The sequence below is a fragment of the Nothobranchius furzeri genome, chromosome 2, assembly GCF_043380555.1.
Source record: "Nothobranchius furzeri strain GRZ-AD chromosome 2, NfurGRZ-RIMD1, whole genome shotgun sequence".
Lineage (NCBI taxonomy): Eukaryota > Metazoa > Chordata > Actinopteri > Cyprinodontiformes > Nothobranchiidae > Nothobranchius > Nothobranchius furzeri.
Genome location: NC_091742.1, coordinates 61,353,384 through 61,374,056, shown reverse-complemented (window position 1 = coordinate 61,374,056; position 20,673 = coordinate 61,353,384). Strand labels below are relative to the sequence as shown.

General features: G+C 41.6%; 1 protein-coding gene across 2 annotated transcripts in view; it reads left to right on the top strand.

The window, feature by feature from the left end:
* The window catches only part of LOC107377236 (nck-associated protein 5), a 216,269-nt gene that overhangs the window by 12,015 nt on the left and 183,581 nt on the right, over window positions 1-20,673 (top strand). The window contains exons 1-2 of one of the 2 annotated variants that reach the window (XM_070547098.1): window positions 5,740-5,815; window positions 5,940-6,043. In XM_070547098.1, coding sequence (XP_070403199.1) covers window positions 5,981-6,043 — 63 coding nt within the window. In that variant the 5' untranslated portion in view covers window positions 5,740-5,815; window positions 5,940-5,980. Of the gene's footprint in view, window positions 1-5,739; window positions 5,816-5,939; window positions 6,044-20,673 lie in introns of those variants that run through there. The other variant, XM_070547097.1, reaches the window with a different exon arrangement.

Sequence of the window (20,673 nt, the reverse complement as noted above, 5' to 3'; positions counted from 1 at the left end):
TATTCTACCCTAGAAACAGTTGATTGCCTTTTATTCACAGATGCTTAAACCATCCCAACTTACAAAAGAACAGTATACAATCTGAGCCATGACGATCCATATTCATGGACAAATCTGGGCTTACTAGTTATTCGCGAGGCACACGGTCTGTGTTATAGAACGGTGAGTCTGAATGGCTGTAAGTGTTATCATTAAGCTGTTCCCCCCCCCCCCCCCCCCCCCCCCCCACACACACACACACATTATCCCCGGTATAGTTCCGAACTGTCTGGGGCTTTGTGACCTCAGCTGGGTCCTGCCTTGTTCCTGGAGCAGATGTTTAAAAAGAGAATCTCCCCCTTATTGCCTCCCACCGACCCTCAGTCTTCCCACCTCAAACAACCTCCCCATTCCACACAGACACACCATCCTGCCTCGCCTCCTCCCCACACTCTGGCATCTAATTAGGCCAGCAACACAAAGACTCCCAGATGTCAGCGTCCTCCTGGCCTCCTTTGATTATATCCTTTCCACCCCACGGGCCGCCTGGATGACTGGCTGAATGGTTGGATGCGAGTCTTGCGGCCTATAGGCGTCGACGCGTGTCACTTTGGTCAACACTAGACCGGTTTAACATACCAGTAATTGCTTTTGGTGTAAATCATGGGAATTCAGGGTGAACATTCATGGATAGGTCTCGGCTACATTGTTATCCTTACGTTACCACCAAAAGCAACAAACCCCCCAAATTTTACCTGTGTTTATACAACTTGTACTAAATATAACATCTTTGATCAATATCAGCTGGTGATCCAACCAGTGGATTGCATGTTTAAATCATTTGTCAAGGGCAGCAGCCTTTAAGTGTTTCATTTCCTTTAAAACCAAGCAACCAAGAAACGTGAACGATCTGTGGACAGTCAACAAGTCTTTTTCTGAGGAAAATTGGCTACGGTGCTGCTTTTTACACAAACCAGTCATTGCCATAACTGTCAGCAGCCAGTCAGACTTCTGCCCAGTAAATACTTCAAAGATGGCACACTGATTGGTTCTATAAAACACAATGATTAGAAAAATGATGTGTGCCTTTAATATGCAGAACATTACAAAACCTCTTCATGGTGACAAGTATGGTTTTTCTGCTCGTACCGATACCAGTATAAACATATGAAAGTTAACTGAATTGGACTACAGTTAAATTATAATTAATTGATTTGCACAGAGCTCAACATAAATGAGTATGTCTGCTTTAAAACGTACACATTTAATCAGCAGCTCAATAAACAAAATAATTATTTCCAGAATTTTCACAAGGCTGGGTTTTATTGATCACTTGTTTAACTCCGTAACATGAAATTAAGGTTAATCACAAAATCTTCAGTTTTACTAAAATTGGTCGAAGCAAAAATGAAAACACCCCACTACAAAAACAACTACATCTAGTATTTTGTTTGACCACTGTGATTTTCAAGGACAGCACCAAGTCTTGTAGACATGGAATGAACAAGTTGGCGACGTATTGCAACATCTGTCTTTCTCCATTCCTCAAGAATAACTTCCTTTAGAGCCTGGATGCTGGATGGAGAATGATGCTCAACTTGCTGCTTCAGAATTCCCCACAGGTGATCGATTTGGGTTCAGATCAGGAGACATACTTGGTCATTCAATCACCTTCACCCTGCTCTTCTTCAGAAATGCAACAGTAGCTTTAGATGTGTGTTTTGGATCACCGTCCTGTTGGAAAAGTGCACGACGACCAAGTGCCCGGAGTGATGGCAGCATCTTCTTCAGTATAGAGCAGTACATTGAGTTCATGATACCATCAATGAAATGCAGCTCCCCAACACCAGCAGCACTCATGCAGGCCCACATAAGGATACTGCCACCACCATGTTTCACTATAGGCACCATGCATTTCTCTTTAAAGTCCTCACCTTTACGATGCCATACAGTTTTGAAACCATTAGTTCCAAAAACAGTGATCTTTGTCTCATCACTCCAGAGTAAAGAGTCTCAGTAGTCTTCATCCTAGGCGTGCTTTTTTGTGCCTGGGCTTTAGGAGAGGCTTTGTTCGTGGACTATACCCATGCATGCCATTCCTCTGCAGCGTGCGTCATATGGCGTCACGGGAAACGGTTACTCCAGTTTGGCTTTCTACTGCTTTAGCTAACTGCAGAGAACTTGCATGGAGATTTTCTTCAACCCTTTTCATCAGAAGACACTTCTGTCCAGAGGTCAACTTGGGCATGGGCTTGGATGGATTTGTCAGGAAAATCTTTTTTTTGTGTGTGTGTGTGAAAATGAACAAATCTTGTTCAAATCAATGACCCACATTTGTGGAAGTATTTTATAGAATGGTGTCTCATAGAAAATGTTGATTCTGGAAGGAAACTAAAGGTTTTCTGACAATTATAGTGGGGTGTACTCATTTATGATGAGAACTGTAAGTTATAAATTAGTATCAAGTGGATTGAATTAAACAAAGTAGAACTGTATTAATTTAGATCATTTGATCAAACTTAACAGAACTACCTGAAGTTTGACTGTGTATGGACTCAAGTGTATTATAATAAACCTAAACTGATTCTTTCAAATCACGTAGCTTAGAATCAGGTTAAAATTAACTATAATTCAATCAAAAAGAATAACTTGATCAGATTAGATTGGACTAAACTGGACCACTACTGGTTTTTCATGGGATATATTTAATTGGCTGTGCAGTGGAGCAGTGGTTAGAGCTGTTGCCTTGTAGCAAGAAGGTCCTGGGTTCACTTCCTGGCCTGGGATCTTTCTGCATGGAGTTAGCATGTTCTCCCTGTGCATGCGTGGGTTCTCTCCGGGTACTCCGGCTTCCTCCCACAGTCCAAAAACATGACTGTTAGGTTGATTAGTCTGTCTAAATTGTCCTTAGGTGTGAGTGTGTGTGTGCATGGTTGTGTGTCCTGTGTGTCTCTGTGTTGCCCTGTGATGGACTGGCTCTCTGTCCAGGGTGTACCCCCCCTGATTGCCCATTGACCGCTGGAGATAGGCACTGAGTGGACAAAGCGGGTTCAGAAAATGGATGGATGGATATATTTAATTGGACACATTCTCCAGTACATTGACTCTTGCAATAATTGGTGCTATACAAATAAACTGAAGGTATTAAAAATCAATGGGAACAAGGTGAGGTATAGTTAGCTTCATTTGCACTTGTTTCAGATCAGTTAGATTGAATTGAATTGTAATTTGATTAAATTGGTCAGATTGTAATATCTACTAATGAAACTTTCCTTCCTTGGTCCAAACAACTGTTTCTGTTTTTTGAACTGCATTTGAATTAAATTAATTTGGACAATATTTACAATTAATTAGAAATAATTGGACTGTAATCATTTGGAATGTAACTGTACCTATTGCAGTTCAATTGAACTGGCTTTCAAAAGAACTAGGAACTAACATTTTAATTGGACACATGTTTACAACAAATGTAGATTCATTTGGTCAAATTGTTTCGTCTGACAACGAAAAAATGGTGATCACCATTTTTTCTTCCTCATCTACATTCGATGTTCTAAACAATCCTGAAGAGCCACGGATGTATCTTTTCTACATTATTTCCACTGATGCACCCCCTACCATCTATCTGACTATCATAACTAAATTGGAGATGGAATATTTTTGACTTAGCCAATCCCCCCCCTCTCTCTCTCTCTTTCTATATATATATATATATATATATATATATATATATATATATATATATATATATACACATGAGTTGAATTTGTTTTTTGAAAACAGAAACTTGCTATATTAATGAAGACAGGGATGGATGTTCAACATCACATTATACCATGCAAATAACAAATAATGCTTATGACAGAAATAAAACTGCCGTGCTACATTGACCTATCGTTGGCTAAAACAGAGTTTAGAAGTTAACTCTTAATATTTTATCACAATCTTTTATGAAATAATCTGCTATTTCAATCAAATGCTGTAGACCATAATTATATATAGTTTATGTGATTGCTGTGGTTGATTTAGATTTAAGAAATTCTTTCAGGTGCATTTTAGGTCTTCTAAATTTTCCTTGGCCTCTTTTAATAGCTTTCTCTAGAACCATCTGCTTTTCCATTAGAAACCAAGCCCTCATTGCCCAATTAGTGGTTAAAAGTAATAGCCTGGCCTGCCAGACTCCTCCTCTGTTTAATTCTGCCCAGAGAAAGGGCATTCAAATAACCCCACCCCCTGAGAATTCTAACCGAGCCAATCAACGCTGAGTAGCGTACGTCACACACCATAACACCAAGTTTGTCGAACATGGCGACTGAAGACTGAAGTGGAGTTTGCTGTGGCTCTTTCCTCTGTTCTAAAGGACTTGAGTGTCTTTAAAACCACAAGTAGAAGCGCTAAAAGCATTTCTTCTAAAAGAATGAAAGATGTTTGCACCGTTGCCACCCGTTGCTACAGCATTGCACGATACAGTCGGCATTTCCGTCTTTTTTCTGATAGGTTATTTTTGAGCTGCCTAGTCCCGCCCCTCATGTGCCTCTCTGCCTGTGAGTTACCAGACTTCTCTGTGCAGAATTAAACAGAGGACGAGTCTGGCAGGCCAGGCTATAAAAGTAATCCTTTATCCTTCAAACAAGCTCCATTTATGTAATGGTCCAACAAGTGAACCAACTACCAGCAGCAAAAAGGCAAATCATTGTGAGGTTTGTTTAAATGTCACTAGTAGGAGTGTTCTTGTACTTTATGGCCTGACTTTATCGAAAGGTCCCTGACATTTGCCCTTTAAGTTGTTTGACTTATTTCCATCACTTGTGATTGATGCATTACCTCATGCGCTCCATGCGCTTTTAAGAAAACGGCAGCGTTTTTAAATTCTAGAGGGAAACCCATTTAAACTGATGAAACCGTCTAATGGTTATTTTAAAGCCATAGCGCGCAGGACAGGCATGAGTCTGATGTTTCCTCATCATTAAAGGCTTTTCATCCCACATCCTGTTCACTGATTAGGCAACTTCCTTCTGTGAGGGGTGGCCTGGAGTCATTCAGAAATTGGACAGGGGGTGAGAGGTTGTTTGGAAGAACAACACTAGACGGGGGTAAAAACTCTTCAACCGAACTGGCTTGATGGCTGCAGCTTCGTGTCGATAGGCAACTGGATTGGCATTGGACAGACCGTGTCATGTTGATGTTTGGTGATGTTTGACAAGTGCAGTCACGCTGATGAAGGCTCAGACGGGGTGTAACGGATACAACCTCCAGCACAGGCTAAGGGCACCATTTGGGAAGTGTAGTTGCATGGTTGAGACAAAAAAATCGTCCTTTTTATTGAAACAAGTCAGTCATGTGAAGGAATCAGATTTTTTGGTCTTATAAGTTGACATTTTACCAAATTTGTGCAAAGATGTTGTCAAGTCTATAATCTAATTGGAGAGTATTTAAAGTTTAATTAAATAGGATTTTTCCCCCCCATGCAATAAAGATACAAGTACCTGCCTGAGGTATCCCAATAGTTGACCCTTGACCCTTTCCTTGACAATGAGGAAGTGTCGTCCTTACTCTGAGCTCCACCACAGTGAGTCTAAACCCCTGCTTTCTTTGTAAAAGAGTAGTAAGCGTGAAGTGTTTATTTTCTGCTGTGGCTTCAGTCAGGCCAGGTCCAACTGGTTCCCAGCTCTGTTTGGAAAGGCCTAGAAAAACAAAGGGCTGAATCCCAGGGTTTGGGGTTGGGTCGGAGTGTGGGACGGACTAAAGGAGAGAAACAAACGAGATACACATTCCTGCAAACTTATTAGCATTGCTGAAGAAAGAGTTTTGTAGCAGAAACTGGAAGCAACTCCAGGTAAAGAAAGCAGAAAGAGACTGTGAACTCTTGAGTTGGACTCTGATCTCTGCTGGCAGGCAGCAAAAATGTGACCTGCCGGATGTGAGGTATTCCTCACTCCTCCCTTTTTCTCCCCCCGCAGGACTTCCCAGGTGTTGTGGATTGCTGCAAGGCAGGCGGGCCATGAACAGACACCTGGAGAGGAGGGAGCAGTTCAAAGGATTGTCTCTTCAAATCGGCCTACCGGTAAGTCAATCCGCAATGCTAAAAGTGTGTTTGTCTAGACCCGAAACAACATTAGCTGGGAGTCTGTACACAGAACATGACGTTTTCAGGCTTTTTCTTTCAAATCATTTTTGTGACATCTTGGGTTGGGTTTGTTTGGTCCCACGCAAGCAACATACAAGGAGATTGTTTCATTTCCTGAGTTCAACAAGTCCTTTCCCAGAAAGATCCACTTATGCAGAGTGATAGGATCAAAAAGACAGAGTAAAATGTCTCAGAGGAAGCCCAGAAATGCCACAGAGAGCCTGAGATTCAAAGATTATGGGTCTAAAATTAAACCTCTCGCATAAACACACCCACGTGTGAAGCAGGAGAGAGAGAGAAAGAGAGAGAGCAGCTTCCCATGCCAGTGCCAGTTAAATGCAATGTGGCCGCCGGTGATTGACAGCCTTATCTCAATGCCGGGGTCGCTCTAGTGAATCACGGGGGTGGGAACTTGTTGTGGCGTGAGGTTAACCGAAGGTGAATCTGCAAACAGAGAGGCTCTTGGGAATGTCAAGTGCAGCCTGTTACCAGTTCCTGTGTTGTGTCTGCATGAGAGTTAAAAAAAAGGAGATTAACCCTCCTCTCTTCAGTGCTTGCAGTACGGTAACTGCACTGGAAATCATAAATCAAGAAGCTTAAAATAGCTTTTTGATGATGAGATGGGGGATTAATTTGATGTGGATTAAACCGCCAATCATTAGAAACCACTTGTCTCCTATGTGTCAATAAGCTCTGTTTCCAGGGCGAGTTATCTTGTTATTGTGGGGTTTGTTGTAACATCTGGGGTTATCTCACATTATTGACCTGACCTTTGTTGACCCATCTTAAAGTCACACAGTGAGGAAGCCTGAATGCTTCCACAGAACTGGTTATTTCCACTTTTTAGTAACTTTAAATGTCCTGTATCACACACAATCCACGTTTGAAGCTTTTGACCATGTTATACTCCACGCATGCTTTTTCCTGTCTCAGCTGCAAATCTTTTATATAAACTGTAAAGTTTATGTTGCCATATAGTTCATGGTTCTTCTTTCTTCTTTTTATCCTTCAGGAATCTTTACTGTAAATATGCCTTTTTACCTATTTTAAGCACCTTTTGCTCAAATGTATATACTTTTTGCTCTTGGTACGTTCTGCAAAGTGAGAATTTCATTGCGCGGGGAAGCCCGCTTCTTTACTGTGCACATGACAATTAATCTTTGATTTATTTGAATGATTGATTGATCTGCTGTTTGCCCAGTGGCTGTAAAAGTTGAGGTTGTTGCTGCATCATCAGGAAGTCTCAAATCGAGTTCCCTCCTTCCCTGTACTGTAAACACTAACGCCCAGTCTCTCCGTGTAGCTAGCAGAGCGTTTAATTTCCACTGTTGTGAAGAAGGGATTTCTGTCTTATCTAGTCTGCACAATAACCTTCCCACTGTCTTTATGGGTGACCCCACAAGGAAAGTTGACCATTAAACAGGATTGATGGTCCACGTGGCAGGGGTGAGGTGGTGCTCGTTCCTCACCCCTGCCACATGGACCCGAGGGGTAAACCATCAACCCTGCTCAATGGTCAACTTTCCTCGTGGGGTCACACCCATTAGGACAGTGGGAGGGTTAAATAAGGCCTAGAACCAAAAAATTGACTTCTGTCCATCTTTTCCTGAAGAATCGGCAGAAATGGTTGGATTTTAAAACCATAAAAATAAAAATATGTCAGAATGTGACTGTCAAAGACTGCTTGTTTAACCACCACCAAAGTGTATTTTCAAATGAATTACTTCTTCAAACCACCATTTCTACATTAAAACCACTCGAGAGAGAGAGAGTGAGCACAACCAAAACATTAACTGCTAGCTGCTAGCTGAATGGTTATAAAGTGTGGTGGGTAACTGGTGGGTGAGCGTCAGAGATGGACTGGGACACTAATTCAGGAATTCTGGAATCTGTTGGCATCTCAGCTGCCTTTTCTACATTTGAGTGGTGTGTGTGTTAAGCCGGGCGGACACTGTGCGACTTTTTCACTTTTTTGAGCCGATTTTCCACTCGTGCGAGAATCCACGAGATCGGGGCGAGTTTTGCGCTGAGCGTCGTGTAGTGTACAGGGGGTTACGAGAGGCGATTAGCACCACATGACCAGCTACCGATCAGCAATCGTGAGCTTGCACGGACTTCTGGAGTGTTTGATATTTTGCTCGTTCCTCGTGGGGGTTGAAGCGGCGCAGCGAGTGGCTGCAACCCAAAAAGTACCAGAACCGCTCACGGCGCATGCGCAATCATGCATCAACACCGCTCACCCGCTATTTCCCTAATAACTCACGTTGTTCGTTTTTATTTCTACACGTCTTTTACACAGAGGTCAAGAAAGCATGCCTGTTGTGTTCATGTCAAATTAAGCTGATCACAAAACAGATTTACTTTTTTTATTTCGTTTTCCTCATCCAACCCCCATAAATCCCTGTGTGTCCTCCTGCAGCACTCCCGAAGGACAACAGGCAAAACAAGACAAAAAAGTCTGACGTGTTGCGTAAAACTGCTATTTTTTAGCATATTTTTAGGTCCGAAGTGTTGCTACCAGACGTACAGTGTGAGCACATGGCTCGTGAGATCTGCCCTGTGAGGAAGTCGTACAGTTTGAGCTGAAGCTGAGTGCTACGAGTGAAAAAGTCGCCCAGTGTCCGCCCAGCTTTGGTGGCTCGATTCTCTGACTGAGAATTCTCCAAGGGGGTGGGTTGCGGTTTGGTGTGTGTGAGTAGAACATGGATTTGATGTCTCAAGTTCTGCAGCTGTGGATTATTGTGGAATTCACATTTGATCAATTTTTAGGTAGAAGTAATGGGTCTTAAAAGGAACTTATATTTCATAAAACATTTACCTCTAAATAGTGCCAACGGTAATATTTGATAATACTGAGCCTACTGTTGCGCTAAAATTTAGGTTGTTTGTTTTTGCATTACCTTTGATTCTGATGCCATCTATTAAACAAGTAAAAACTCACTTTTCTAATCCTTGGTGTGAAAACTATGAATCAACTTGCATGAAACAGTTAATTTTTATTTAATATATTATTTTTATTTTGCAGTTTTCTCGTTCATTCATTTCGCTCAATACAGATTATAGTTTGCTGCAAGCTGTAAGGTATTAATGTTAAACTTTTTTTTCAAGCATTTCCATATTGTTAAGACATGTTTAGCCGGGTAGGTTTTTTATGTTAAGTGGAGTTTTCAGTAATTTATATGGAGTAAAACATGCTCTGTTAAAAGTTATGAGGCACATCCTTCTTCTTCCTTTATTTAGCAATAAAACATTTTATATAGTGATTAATTTCCATATTTAACTGAGTCAACAGAGTGAATCTCCATGGTGACATTCAGCAACATGTCCAGATGTATAAGTAATCCACTGCAGAGGTCCTTGTTGTTCTGCAGTGTCTCCTGGCCGTTAAACACATGAAGGTTTTCATTTAACACCTTTGCTTGCTACTGTCGCTTTAATCGCTTCAGTTCAACACAAAGCAGCTTGAGTTACGGCAAGACTGAAACTGGGTCATGTTTGTGATGTGGGCTTATGATTCAGCACGCTCACATTTGTCCACTCGACTATCCATGCATGCATTATTTCTCCTTTTTTTTGATCTCATCCTCACTTGCTTTCATTTGCATCCTTTTTCCTCTTCCACCTATTTTAATGGATTTTTTTCTTTTCGGGGGTGTTATTTCTACATAATTCTGCTCCATCCTTGAGAATGTAGCAGTGGGAGTATTTCAGCGACGCTAGGTTGTTGGAATAGTGGGACATGAAGGAGCCTGGAGCCGTTTGGTTCAAGTCCAACAAGGAAAAGTTCAAAACTGCTTTAGTTTCTGCAGCAAATTAGAAGCTAAAGGAGTGATTCAACATGAAGAATGTGCTTCAAGCATGCGCTTATCTGACGTGATTTATTTAATCAAGATTTACACTCACAGGCCACTTTATTGGGTACAAAATTGGCTGAACAAACCAACTATGGTCACGTCCAAGGAAGCCATAAAGAATGGGCACCACATTCTGACCTATATTTTGATGGATTGATGACATGAAAAATCAAAAGTTAGGAGTGGGACTGTACCAATGTGGGGTGATGGTGGGGGTGGGGGGTGGGGGGGTGGGGGGGGGGGGGGGTGGAATGACATCTCCTGCCCCTATGGCCCTGACACAGATAAACCCACAAAGTTCAACAAACACTCCTTTTCCTGGGAGGATATGAGTCTCTGATACATTTATTTTTTCAGGCATCTGAGAAAACACAAGAGGCAGGTTTCTGACATTCCATCACATGCTTTTGTGTTCTGGTTGTGTCACCAGTTCAGACCAGATGACCCTAAGTGGTCCAGTGCTCCAGTTTTGTCAGCAGGTTGTCTGCTTCTTTTACAGAGGATCGTGCCAGTCTGGAATTCATCACTTTCACATTTGAAGGGTCTCAGCAGGTTATGATGGATTTCCCACCAGATGGCCACTCCTGATAGGTCTTAAAGCTCAAACTGACTCAGACTAACAATCAACAGAGGAGTAGGAGAAGTAATAGGATAACCCACATTTTCTAGATTTCATTCAGCAATCCCAAATAGGACTGAAGCAAGTGAACATTAGCAACATTATAGACCTCCTCGTCTTTAGCAGGAAATTGGACCGACTAATGTGGAACATGTTATGTGGCTCTGAAATGCTCCGGAGCAGCAGAAACAGCAGCAAGTAACTGGGGCAGCGTTCGGATTACATAACCGGCGTGTTGCTGGGCTGATTCCATGCTCCTATTTATTTTTATCGTTTGATGCTCGCCTGCAGATGAAACTGTCTTCGTCATACTGGGAGCGCGCGGCGAGCCCGACGGTCCGTGGACGGTCTGTGACAGCCAGCTTTAAGTAGGTCAGCAAAGAAGCTCCATCAGGGGTCCATGCTACCGCCAGACTCAGGGTCCTTCACACTCATCAGAACTGAGAAAAACATATATTATAATTTTCTGCTCAATTTAAGGAGACAGAGTATAGTTTTACCGTTTATCTTTGGAAATATCCATCGAACTGTTGTTGAAAATGAATTAAATGGTGCCCAGTTGTTGAAACATAATGGCAGCTTTGTAACATATAACCTTAAAAATTGGTTATAAAACACATGGATGTACAGTAAGTCTCTGGGCGTGGCCAATTAGACACAATGTTTCTTTCTACGGGACCCCATGAGGACAAAATGCAAACGGTTACAAAACTTCCAACATTCATAAACGTTGTTGTTTTACACGTTTACCTCTTCACTCATTGCCAGTGATGAAAGGGAGTCTGATGTTCTTGTCATTTTGCTGGAGGTTGCGCTCCCAGGGACTTTTGACCCTAATGGCCAACCGTTGGTTAGGTCTTACTCGAACACAAAAACACCGCTCGCTTGCAATGGTTTAGGTATGTACTGCCCCCTATCGCCAGGGAAAATACACACTGTCACTTTAAATAATGCCAATTAAATTGTTTTCTTTTGTTCTCATCTTCATTAATTTATTTGACTGAAAATTGTTTATGATGGTACAGTGGTCCAGAAGGTCCAACAAAAGACACAAAACAAAAAACCTACAAAGGAAGGAACTAGAAAAAGGATGTTAAGAAGTTCAACAGCAGAAACCAAACATTGTGGTAACCAGAACCCAAAAAGGTTTGCTAATTACTACTAACTACTAAAAACCACTTATGTCAAAAATGTAAGTGAATTAGAGACAGCAACTTTTGGGATCTGGTCATTAGACTCTAACACCCCAAACATCTTGAATAACGCCTCATTTACTGATTTCTGGTGTAATAAAGCATTTAGAGTGGATTCTTGGATTGAATATGTGTTGTGATTAAAAATTGGAATGTAGAAAACAAGGACTTGCAGGTTCCTTGGAGTTTTACCAGTTGTCTCACCTTTTTGCACCTGGCATGAATGTTTGTGTGTGTGTGTGTGTGTGTGTGTGTGTGTGTGTGTGTGTGTGTGTGTGTGTGTGTGTGTGTGTGTGTGTGTGTGGTTTGGAACAAAGCAGATCATACTCGTGCACATGTAGAATCATTTAAACAAGATGCCTTTAAATGCACATCTTGGTTTCATGTTTGCTAAGTCTGTAGTCACTTTTGAAGAATCTGATGGCCCCACGTTCTCCTCTACATCCCTTTCCCCCTTGCAGCATTTACAATGTGTGCAGCAGTGCAATCATGCTCAGAGATAATTGATAACAAAAGGCCAAATTGAAAACACTCTGCAGGGGAGAGTTAATAATCAAGTGTTCCAAATTACTGATTAAACGCTCGCTGGATAGCTGTGAGTTGTCTTGAATAAACAGCATGTGGTAGTACTTTCCTGTTTATCTTCAAAGTCTATGAGTTCAGCTGAATCCCCTTGGCTTTTGTCAAGCCAGCTACTCATATAAATGTTTTACGTACTTCGGCGCCACACTCTTGTTTTTGAGCTTATATCTTTGGTTTGTTAGTCCCTGGCCAATGTAAATTGTTGCAATTTGTCCCAAAACAGACAAATTTGTCTGCTAAATTGAAGTGCAAATGAATGGAATTATATTACAGGGTGGTGCTTGCGTAGCAGGATTTGATTTCTTCACCTCACACACACCAAGCTGGCTGCTACGATACAAAGTGAAGACCTAAAATCGAGCAGGATGGGTAGAAGCATCTTGCCTTCTCTGATTGGCTCCTGAATCATGAAAAAGTCTAACTCAGAGGTTTGATATTAAAACTGAGCAGCTCAAACCAACAGTGGAAATTCAGCAACAATGCCACCCTTAGCTTGGCCCCGTTCTCACGCCATGAGCGTTGCAGGATGCCAAGCTGAAGGGATGATCGTGCCCTCACTGCCCACCAAGTGCATGATTCTTGAGAAAGTGGTGTGAACTCAGACGCTGATTGGACCATCTGGGTGGCAGCCAGTCACATCAGGAGATTTAGACTCCTTCTCTTCAGTCTCACACTTAAACTAAAGTGCCTAAATGAAGTCTCTCAGCAGGGGCGGACTAGCTTTTGGCCTGGAGTCTGACGGCTCCCTCAGAGTGCAGGTGACATGCCGCACATACCTGGGCTTACTGCGTGGGTATCCACGGGACTGCAGGGTGTGGGAACGCAGAAAACTCTGAGAAACCCTCAGAATTGCCTGAAGATGGGAACACTTCCTCTCTCATCGGAATTTTGGTTTTGCTTTGACGTCTGCCAGAAATCAGACCTCCACGACATGTTTAAATACTTAATGACCACTTGTAAACTGGGCCACTCAACAGCTTTTCCCACCTCCAAAAACATTATTAGTTGTGCTTCTGGATATTTTTAGGGGGCAATTAGGCAAAAATTACATGCTGTGATGGTGGAAATTCCCAATTTCGCTAGGAGACCGCGGTGATCTTTAGATGTTGTTTGAAACTCAGAAAACCAGGGCTCAATTCAGAACCCTGGTTGACTGAATGCCTGTGACCCTGTTTTCCCTGATGCAACCATGGACTCCTGTAATAGCTTCCTTCACTTTTTTTTGGGATAAAGTTCTGACTGCTCAAGCTTAGGTCTGCAGTCCTTCATATGACCCCTCTGCTCTGATACCAGCCCACTGGGTCACCCCTCCACTGTCGAGTGTTTACAGCTGTGGGTCCTTTTACTCTTGAGATAGTAAATAGCAGTCTGAGGATGAGTGTTGTTCCAAAATCCTTTACCCATGCGGCCGTACGACCACTGTTAAAAAACGGGTTTGGATATGAATGATATGGGCAGTTTCAGACCAGTTTTCAAATTATCTTGCATTTCTAAGGTTTTGGAGAAGGTTGTGTTGCATCAGATTAGACCTACATGGATGAGCATAGATTTGGAGAAGTGTTTCAGTCTGGTTTAAAGGCTCATCACAGCACAGAGTCAGCTCTGCTGAAGGTTTTTAATGATATTTTTATGGCTAATGATGTTGGGAAGTCGGTGCTTCTGCTACTTTTAGATCTAACTGCAGCATTTGATACCATTGACCATGGGACCATGATTGACCGCCTGGATCAGTGGGTGGGCATTAATGGGCCCGCCATTCAATGCATCAGGTCCTACCTCTCAGAAAGAAGTTTTTTGGTGACAATAGGAGATGTGTCCTCTACCGATGCTGCACTGGACTACGGAGTGCTGCAGGGTTCAATTCTTGGCCCACTTCTGTTCTCTGTTTATTTACAGCATGTTATTCCAGGAATGTTTTTCCATAAAAATGACAATAGTTTCCACCATGTCTGTGGAGGTTCTCAGTCATCCAGGTCATTGTAGTCTAATGAGCTTTGCCCATGCATATCCTGGGCCATCTGACCTCAGGAATTCACATGATAGGATGGGGCCAGGTTTCACAATGAGCTCACCCAAAACTCTGACTGAATAGGACCCACACCCACCCTCACACCTTGGCTCATGTGTTTATGTAGAAGATCATCAGGGGGTCTTTTGTTCCCTCTTCGGGTGGAAACTCCCACTGGGTTTAAATCTGGGACTCTCCACCATTTGACCTTAGAACTGAAGAAGCCTCTCAGATGAGAGGTGAAACGTCTTCAAGCAACTCAAAGAAGTCCAGACGCTTTTCTTTCAAAGCTCATTAGAATAGTTTCCACCTCTATGCGGATGATTGCCAGGTTTATATTCTAGTCATTTTTGGACTGTTTTTCAGAGGTCAAAATATGAATGGCTCTCAATTTCTTGAGTCTTAATAATGACAAAACCAAGGTTATTCTTTTGGGACACATCTCCAAGATTAGATCTGTTTTAAGAGTAGCTTATCTGGAACCTTTCGACCACATATTTGTGACCTTACGTCTGTATAATTGCTATTCCTTGCTTACAGGGATAAGTCAGGCTTCCATCTCTAGACTGCAGAACAGCACAGCTAGATTTTTAACAGGTAATGGGCCAGGTCTTGGCCATGTTGCACTGACTTCCGGTATAGTACAAAATCAATTTTAAAATTCTTTAATTCGTTTGTAAAGCTCCACATAATTTAGTTCCGTCATACTTGGCCGAGTTGCTTTGCTTGTACAAGCCTCCTCGCACACTCCGTTTGACCAATCATTTCCTGCTGGTTGCTCCAACAGCAAAAATGAAATCAAGATAGGACAACACTTTCACAGTTGCAGGCCCAAGATTGTGGAATGCTCTGCCACTAACCATCAGAATGTATTCAAAATAAGGCTCAAGATGCACCTTTACACATTAGCTTTTAAACACATTGCACAGTGTTCTCATGTGTCCACCTGTGTTCTTATTGTTTTAGTAGTAGTGTTTTTAACAATCTTAGTGTTTTTCTTTTTTTACAAATGTTTTTATGTGTGTAATGTTAAGCACTTTGGCTATCCTTTGGATTGTTAAAAGTGCTATACTAATAAAGATGATGATAATGATCTGATTATTCCATTAACAGAGCACTTCTCTCTCAGATTGCAGGTTTACTGGTGGTTCCTAGAATATCAAAAACTAGAATGGGAGGCAGATCTTTTAGCTATCAGGCTCCTCCTATATAAATACTCCTAGCACCAAATAAATCCAACTCCATAATTCACGGCACTTTGTGGTCTTCTACAGAGTGCCGTAAAAAAATTGCCTTTTCTCTGGTCATTCAAAGACACTTTTTACACCACACAGCCGCTCTCCCTGTCCTCTGAATAGATTAAATCATGGTGTACTTTGGCAAAATACAACTTTAATAATGCTTTTAATACCTGTTGACAATTTATTTTTTTTGCGCTGGTCAGTGATGTTACTGCTAAAAAGTTGTGATATGCTGACATCTAAGCAAAATCTTGAAAAAGACGATTATAGAGATTCAACAGCTACATAGTTTTGTTGTCATCTCCCCCCTCCTAGATAATTACTATAAATCCTATAGTGGAAATGCTGCTATAGATTCTTAAAGGCTCTTAAATGTAGCAGAAACAGTAAATAAAACTTGGTGATGTGAGGTGTTTTCACAAGGCCATTTTGATGTGTGTGGGCTACTGTAGCTGCAATGCCTACTCTGAACTGTGTGGCGTTAATGAGTTGAATATTTTTACACACTGAGGCTTTGCAAACCTGTTTTTCTTAAGTTGCACCCATTTTTATTTTCTGTGCAGTGTTAAAGGTTTATCACTCAACCAAAAACACATTAACTACCACTTTTAAGCATGAAAGAATTCACTTTCAGGTTCATTCCAAACTAACTGAGGAGGCATTCTGCTTTGTAGTGTTTCCTCTTGCTCAAAACCATCATCCAGCTTTTATAATTGGATGTCTATTTCCCCTCATCCAATGAGTACACTCTTTGTGTCCTTTGAACCAAAGGGCCAATTATGGACTTGCCTCTTCCAATCACGAAGCAGATCAAAGTTTATACAGGGGTCGCGTGCAGTCGGAATCACATGCATTGTTCACCAAACATTAATGCTTGCTTTGCGCCAAACTGTGGTTCCTCTCAAAGCGCCCAGCACAAAGACCTTTTCATGAAGCCTTAAGTCTGCACGGACAACAGTCCTCCCTCTATCAGCTGTTATCTCTTCACAGAATCAAACACTTAGTCATTGTGTCTTTAGATCCACTCTGGGCTCAAGTGGAGGTTTATCATAACAAGACAGTCACACGGCTGAGGAGGAAATCTGCTGTTGTTTGATTAGATTACAGAGAGAGACAAGAATAAGGCTTGATTATATTTACTTCAAAGTAAGACCTTTAATCAGATCAGAGTTTCACACTCATTTTGAAGAAACTACACATTTCATTTTGTTGTGAATAGTTCTTATTTATATTTATGCTACAGCTAAATATGTAGCATGTGAGTGAATAAGTGCTTATATTGCATAATGAAAGTTGCATTGTATATGAAATTGTCCTTCTATCAGTCAAACTCCTGATTGTCTTACGTTTTCTTCCTCTGTTTATATGTATTACTTAAAGGTGCAATATGTAAGAATATAGTGAGAATTTTACAGTGAGACAATCCCAAAAGAGTATAATGTTTCAGTCATTTTGGAAGAAAAGTTATACAGAAACATATTTCATATCCAGCTGGCTGCAGGATTGCCAGTTGTTCTCCTTTCAAAACAAAGGAAGAAGGGGCGTAACTACTGTTTATCATCAGTGAGTGTGGGGTTGTGTGTCTCCCGAGAGCTAATACTGCAGCGCCGACAAATGTACTAATTTCATTTCATTTATTTTATAGAGCGCCTTCCTGCTGCCAATCAAGGTGACCCAAAGCGCTGAACACAGCAGTGCAAAAACAACAAACATCAAAATAAGAAGTGATACATCATAAAAAATGTAAAAGTACTACACATGAACTCACATTGAGTACAAGAGCAATAAAAATCCTAGATAAAATCTTAATTTAGCTAAATACTGCATGCAAACAAGGACTAAAAACCAGGCACATATGTAAAAAAAGGTCAGTTGACACAATCAGTTAAAGCAATCAGATGAAAGGCCTAATGGGCACTGTGAGTCTGTACTGCATTTTCAATTTTGCTTTAAAAGCCCCAAGTAAAGCTGTGAGTCCAATTTCCAGTGGAAGGGCATTCCACAATTTGGGGTGGTAAAAGCTTGATTTCCGCGACTCTTACACTTGGTTCGTGGAACAACCGGTAGGTTGTTGGCAGCGGAGCGCAGGGATCTTGAGGGGGGGTGTTTCTGCAGTAGTGACAATAGATAAAGCAGCGCAGTCCCTGCTAGTGACTTGAATGTAAATTGTAATTTGATGACAGCCAGCAAAGAAACTCCAGAGTTGTTTAAAGTAGTTGCACTAACCACATTTTAATTTGATTTCTACATAATGCACACGTAAAGCAATACTAAGCAGTTTTTAACACTAACCAATTCCTTTAAAAGTGGGGTTCAGTGATTGTGTTGGTAGAAACTTCACTTTGGACAGCACTCTGCAGTTCTCTGCTGACCTGAAACAGCACTCAACACTTTTGTGGAGTGGGTAGGTGCCCTAGGGGGCACTTTTTAGCTGCTCAATGGCTGTTAGCTATTTTCTGTGCCTGTAGCTATAAAAAGCTAGCGGTTAGCTTTTTCAGTTTGCTGACCGTCAGTAAAAAACACATCACTGTTGGCATCATGGTGGAACCTGGAAGTAAAAGTCATAGAGGTGAAGCAAAAAGCTAAAACCAAAGTGACGATTGGCCCAGCCTACACTCATTCGAGGAAGCTGAAGGAGGCTACAAAATCAAAGCCTGATTGTGACCTGGCTTTGTTGCTACTTGACTTGTAAGTAATAATATTTTTGTCCAACGGTGTGGATAATATTAATTTACTGCTTATCTAGAAAGACTTGGTTCGTGTTAGTGTTAGCTTGATGTTAGCACTAGGTACAGCAGCCTGCAGCAAGGTTGTTTTTGGAGGTTGTAATTCCACTTTCAACCAATAGGATGGAGAATATGGAAACTGTTTAGTGTTAAGCCAAATTTATGTTTCTCCGTCAGCTCTGCGAAGGAGACGCGCACACATCGACGGAGACTTTTTGCCCTCAGACTTCGCTGTCACCTGGGGAGTGATGCAAATCAATTCCCCTCCAGGACAACAGAGGGCGTAGTGCTGTTTTGGGGTATCCTGTCATGCATCTGGTCCAACATAGTGCATGTATAATAGTGTTTTTATTGTGTTTTTTGTATTTCTGAGCCTTTTTAACACAGACAAATATGCCCCTCATTCTCCTCCAACTCTTCATGCACTCGCCACCTCTACACCCAAGTTTCCCGTCATTTCCGTCCACAAATAAAATCCTTTTTATACTCCTCCGGTCACAGGTGAATAAAACATTGATATTTTCAGAGTTTTTCCGAAGGTACTTTTCAAGCTGTTCCGTGTCTGCCACTAGATATCTTCAGCTCTTTTTACTTTTTGAGAGGGCAATGGCGGCTCTGTTAATGAATTTAAGGAAAGCGGTGTCCTGCCCAATCACAAGCTTGCACTCTCCGTCTCATTCAACAGATGTTTAGAAAAGTGAGCTCAACTCCGTTCGTCCTTGCGAGCCTGCTGGTGAATCCTCGCAATGGTGGATAATGGCATTGCTTGTCTCTGCACTGACGCAGACGGAGAAGCATAAATTAAGGTTGGTTTATGCTTGACACGTCCGCCAGGTCCACACGGCTCCGCGCAGAAAAATTGCGTCATTTTGCATCATTTTAACAACCATGCCCCTCCACCGCGCCTCTACATGGCCCAAAATTTCCGCAACGCACACCTAGGAAATTTTTAACCAACCTTAACCACGCGGACGGTCGGACGCGGAAAAACATGGCGGACTGGCAAGAACTAGTATGGCAGAGGTTCGTAAATACAGACATTTGTATGATTCAGCTCTCAAAGATCAACATGTTGTTAATAATTCTTGGAGGGAAATAGCTCGCACTGTCGGAAAAGACGAGGACACTGTTAAACACTGCTGGAATGCCATGTTGTAAACAGTAATTTCTACTTCTACTATGGTGTAGTGTTGGATGCATGCCGTAGATCTCCATGCTGCCCCCTACAGTTTGGGAGAATATTGGCTCACCGCAGAGACGAGCCGCACGAACCATAAACGCTGCAAGTTGTGAAGCGCGTTTCATCCGCGAGCCGCATCACCAAGCGGAAAGTGAATGCGTCAAGCATAAACCAAGCTATAGGCTTCACTTTAACCTATGGTTTGATGCAAAACAAGATAACTCGACATTAAATAACATGATAAGCACCGTACTACACAGAGACAATACAATACAAAACAGTAAGAACAAATACAATACAATTTGGAGCAAACTGATTAAATTAATCCAATTCAATTTAATTTAAGTTTATTTCTATAGCACCAAATCACGACAAGAGTCATCTCAAGGCACTTTGCGAAATAAACATTCCAATACAGGTTAATTCATTAAGCCATTTAGAAAAAATGTTTCTTACATAAGGAACCCAGCAAATAGCATCGAATCACTGGCTGGTGTCAGTGACTTTACAGCAATCCTCGTACTAAGCAAGCATGTAGCAACAGTGGAGAGGAAAACTCCCTTTTAACAGGAAGAAACCTCCAGAGGATCCTGGCTCAGTATAAGCAGCCATCCACCACGACTCACTGGGGATTGAGAAGACACACACACACACACACACACACACACACACACACACACACACACACACACACACACACACACACACACACACACACACACACACACACACACACACACACACACACACACACACACACACACACGCACGCACGCACGCACACGCACAAATCCAATGCCAAGGGATTTGAAACAAAGTTTCACAAACAGATACAGTACAATGCAAAAGGATATGACACAATACGGTAAAAACGTGACAACACTAAACAGTATAACAGAATTTGCGCAAGTGATACAATACAATTTGATAAAAACCAATACAAAATCAAATATGATGCAAACTAATGAAATACAAACATTAAACATTGTGACACAAACTGAAATAATAGAAACCAGTACCACACACTAAAGTATTTGACTTGTAAGTTGAAGCCTGCAGTTACTGTATTTCAGTTTCCTGACTTTCATTGGTTCTAATGAGTTGCACAGAATGCCGCGTCATCAGACAACTGCAGATTGGTTTTAAAAGTGTCTTTTCAGGGGA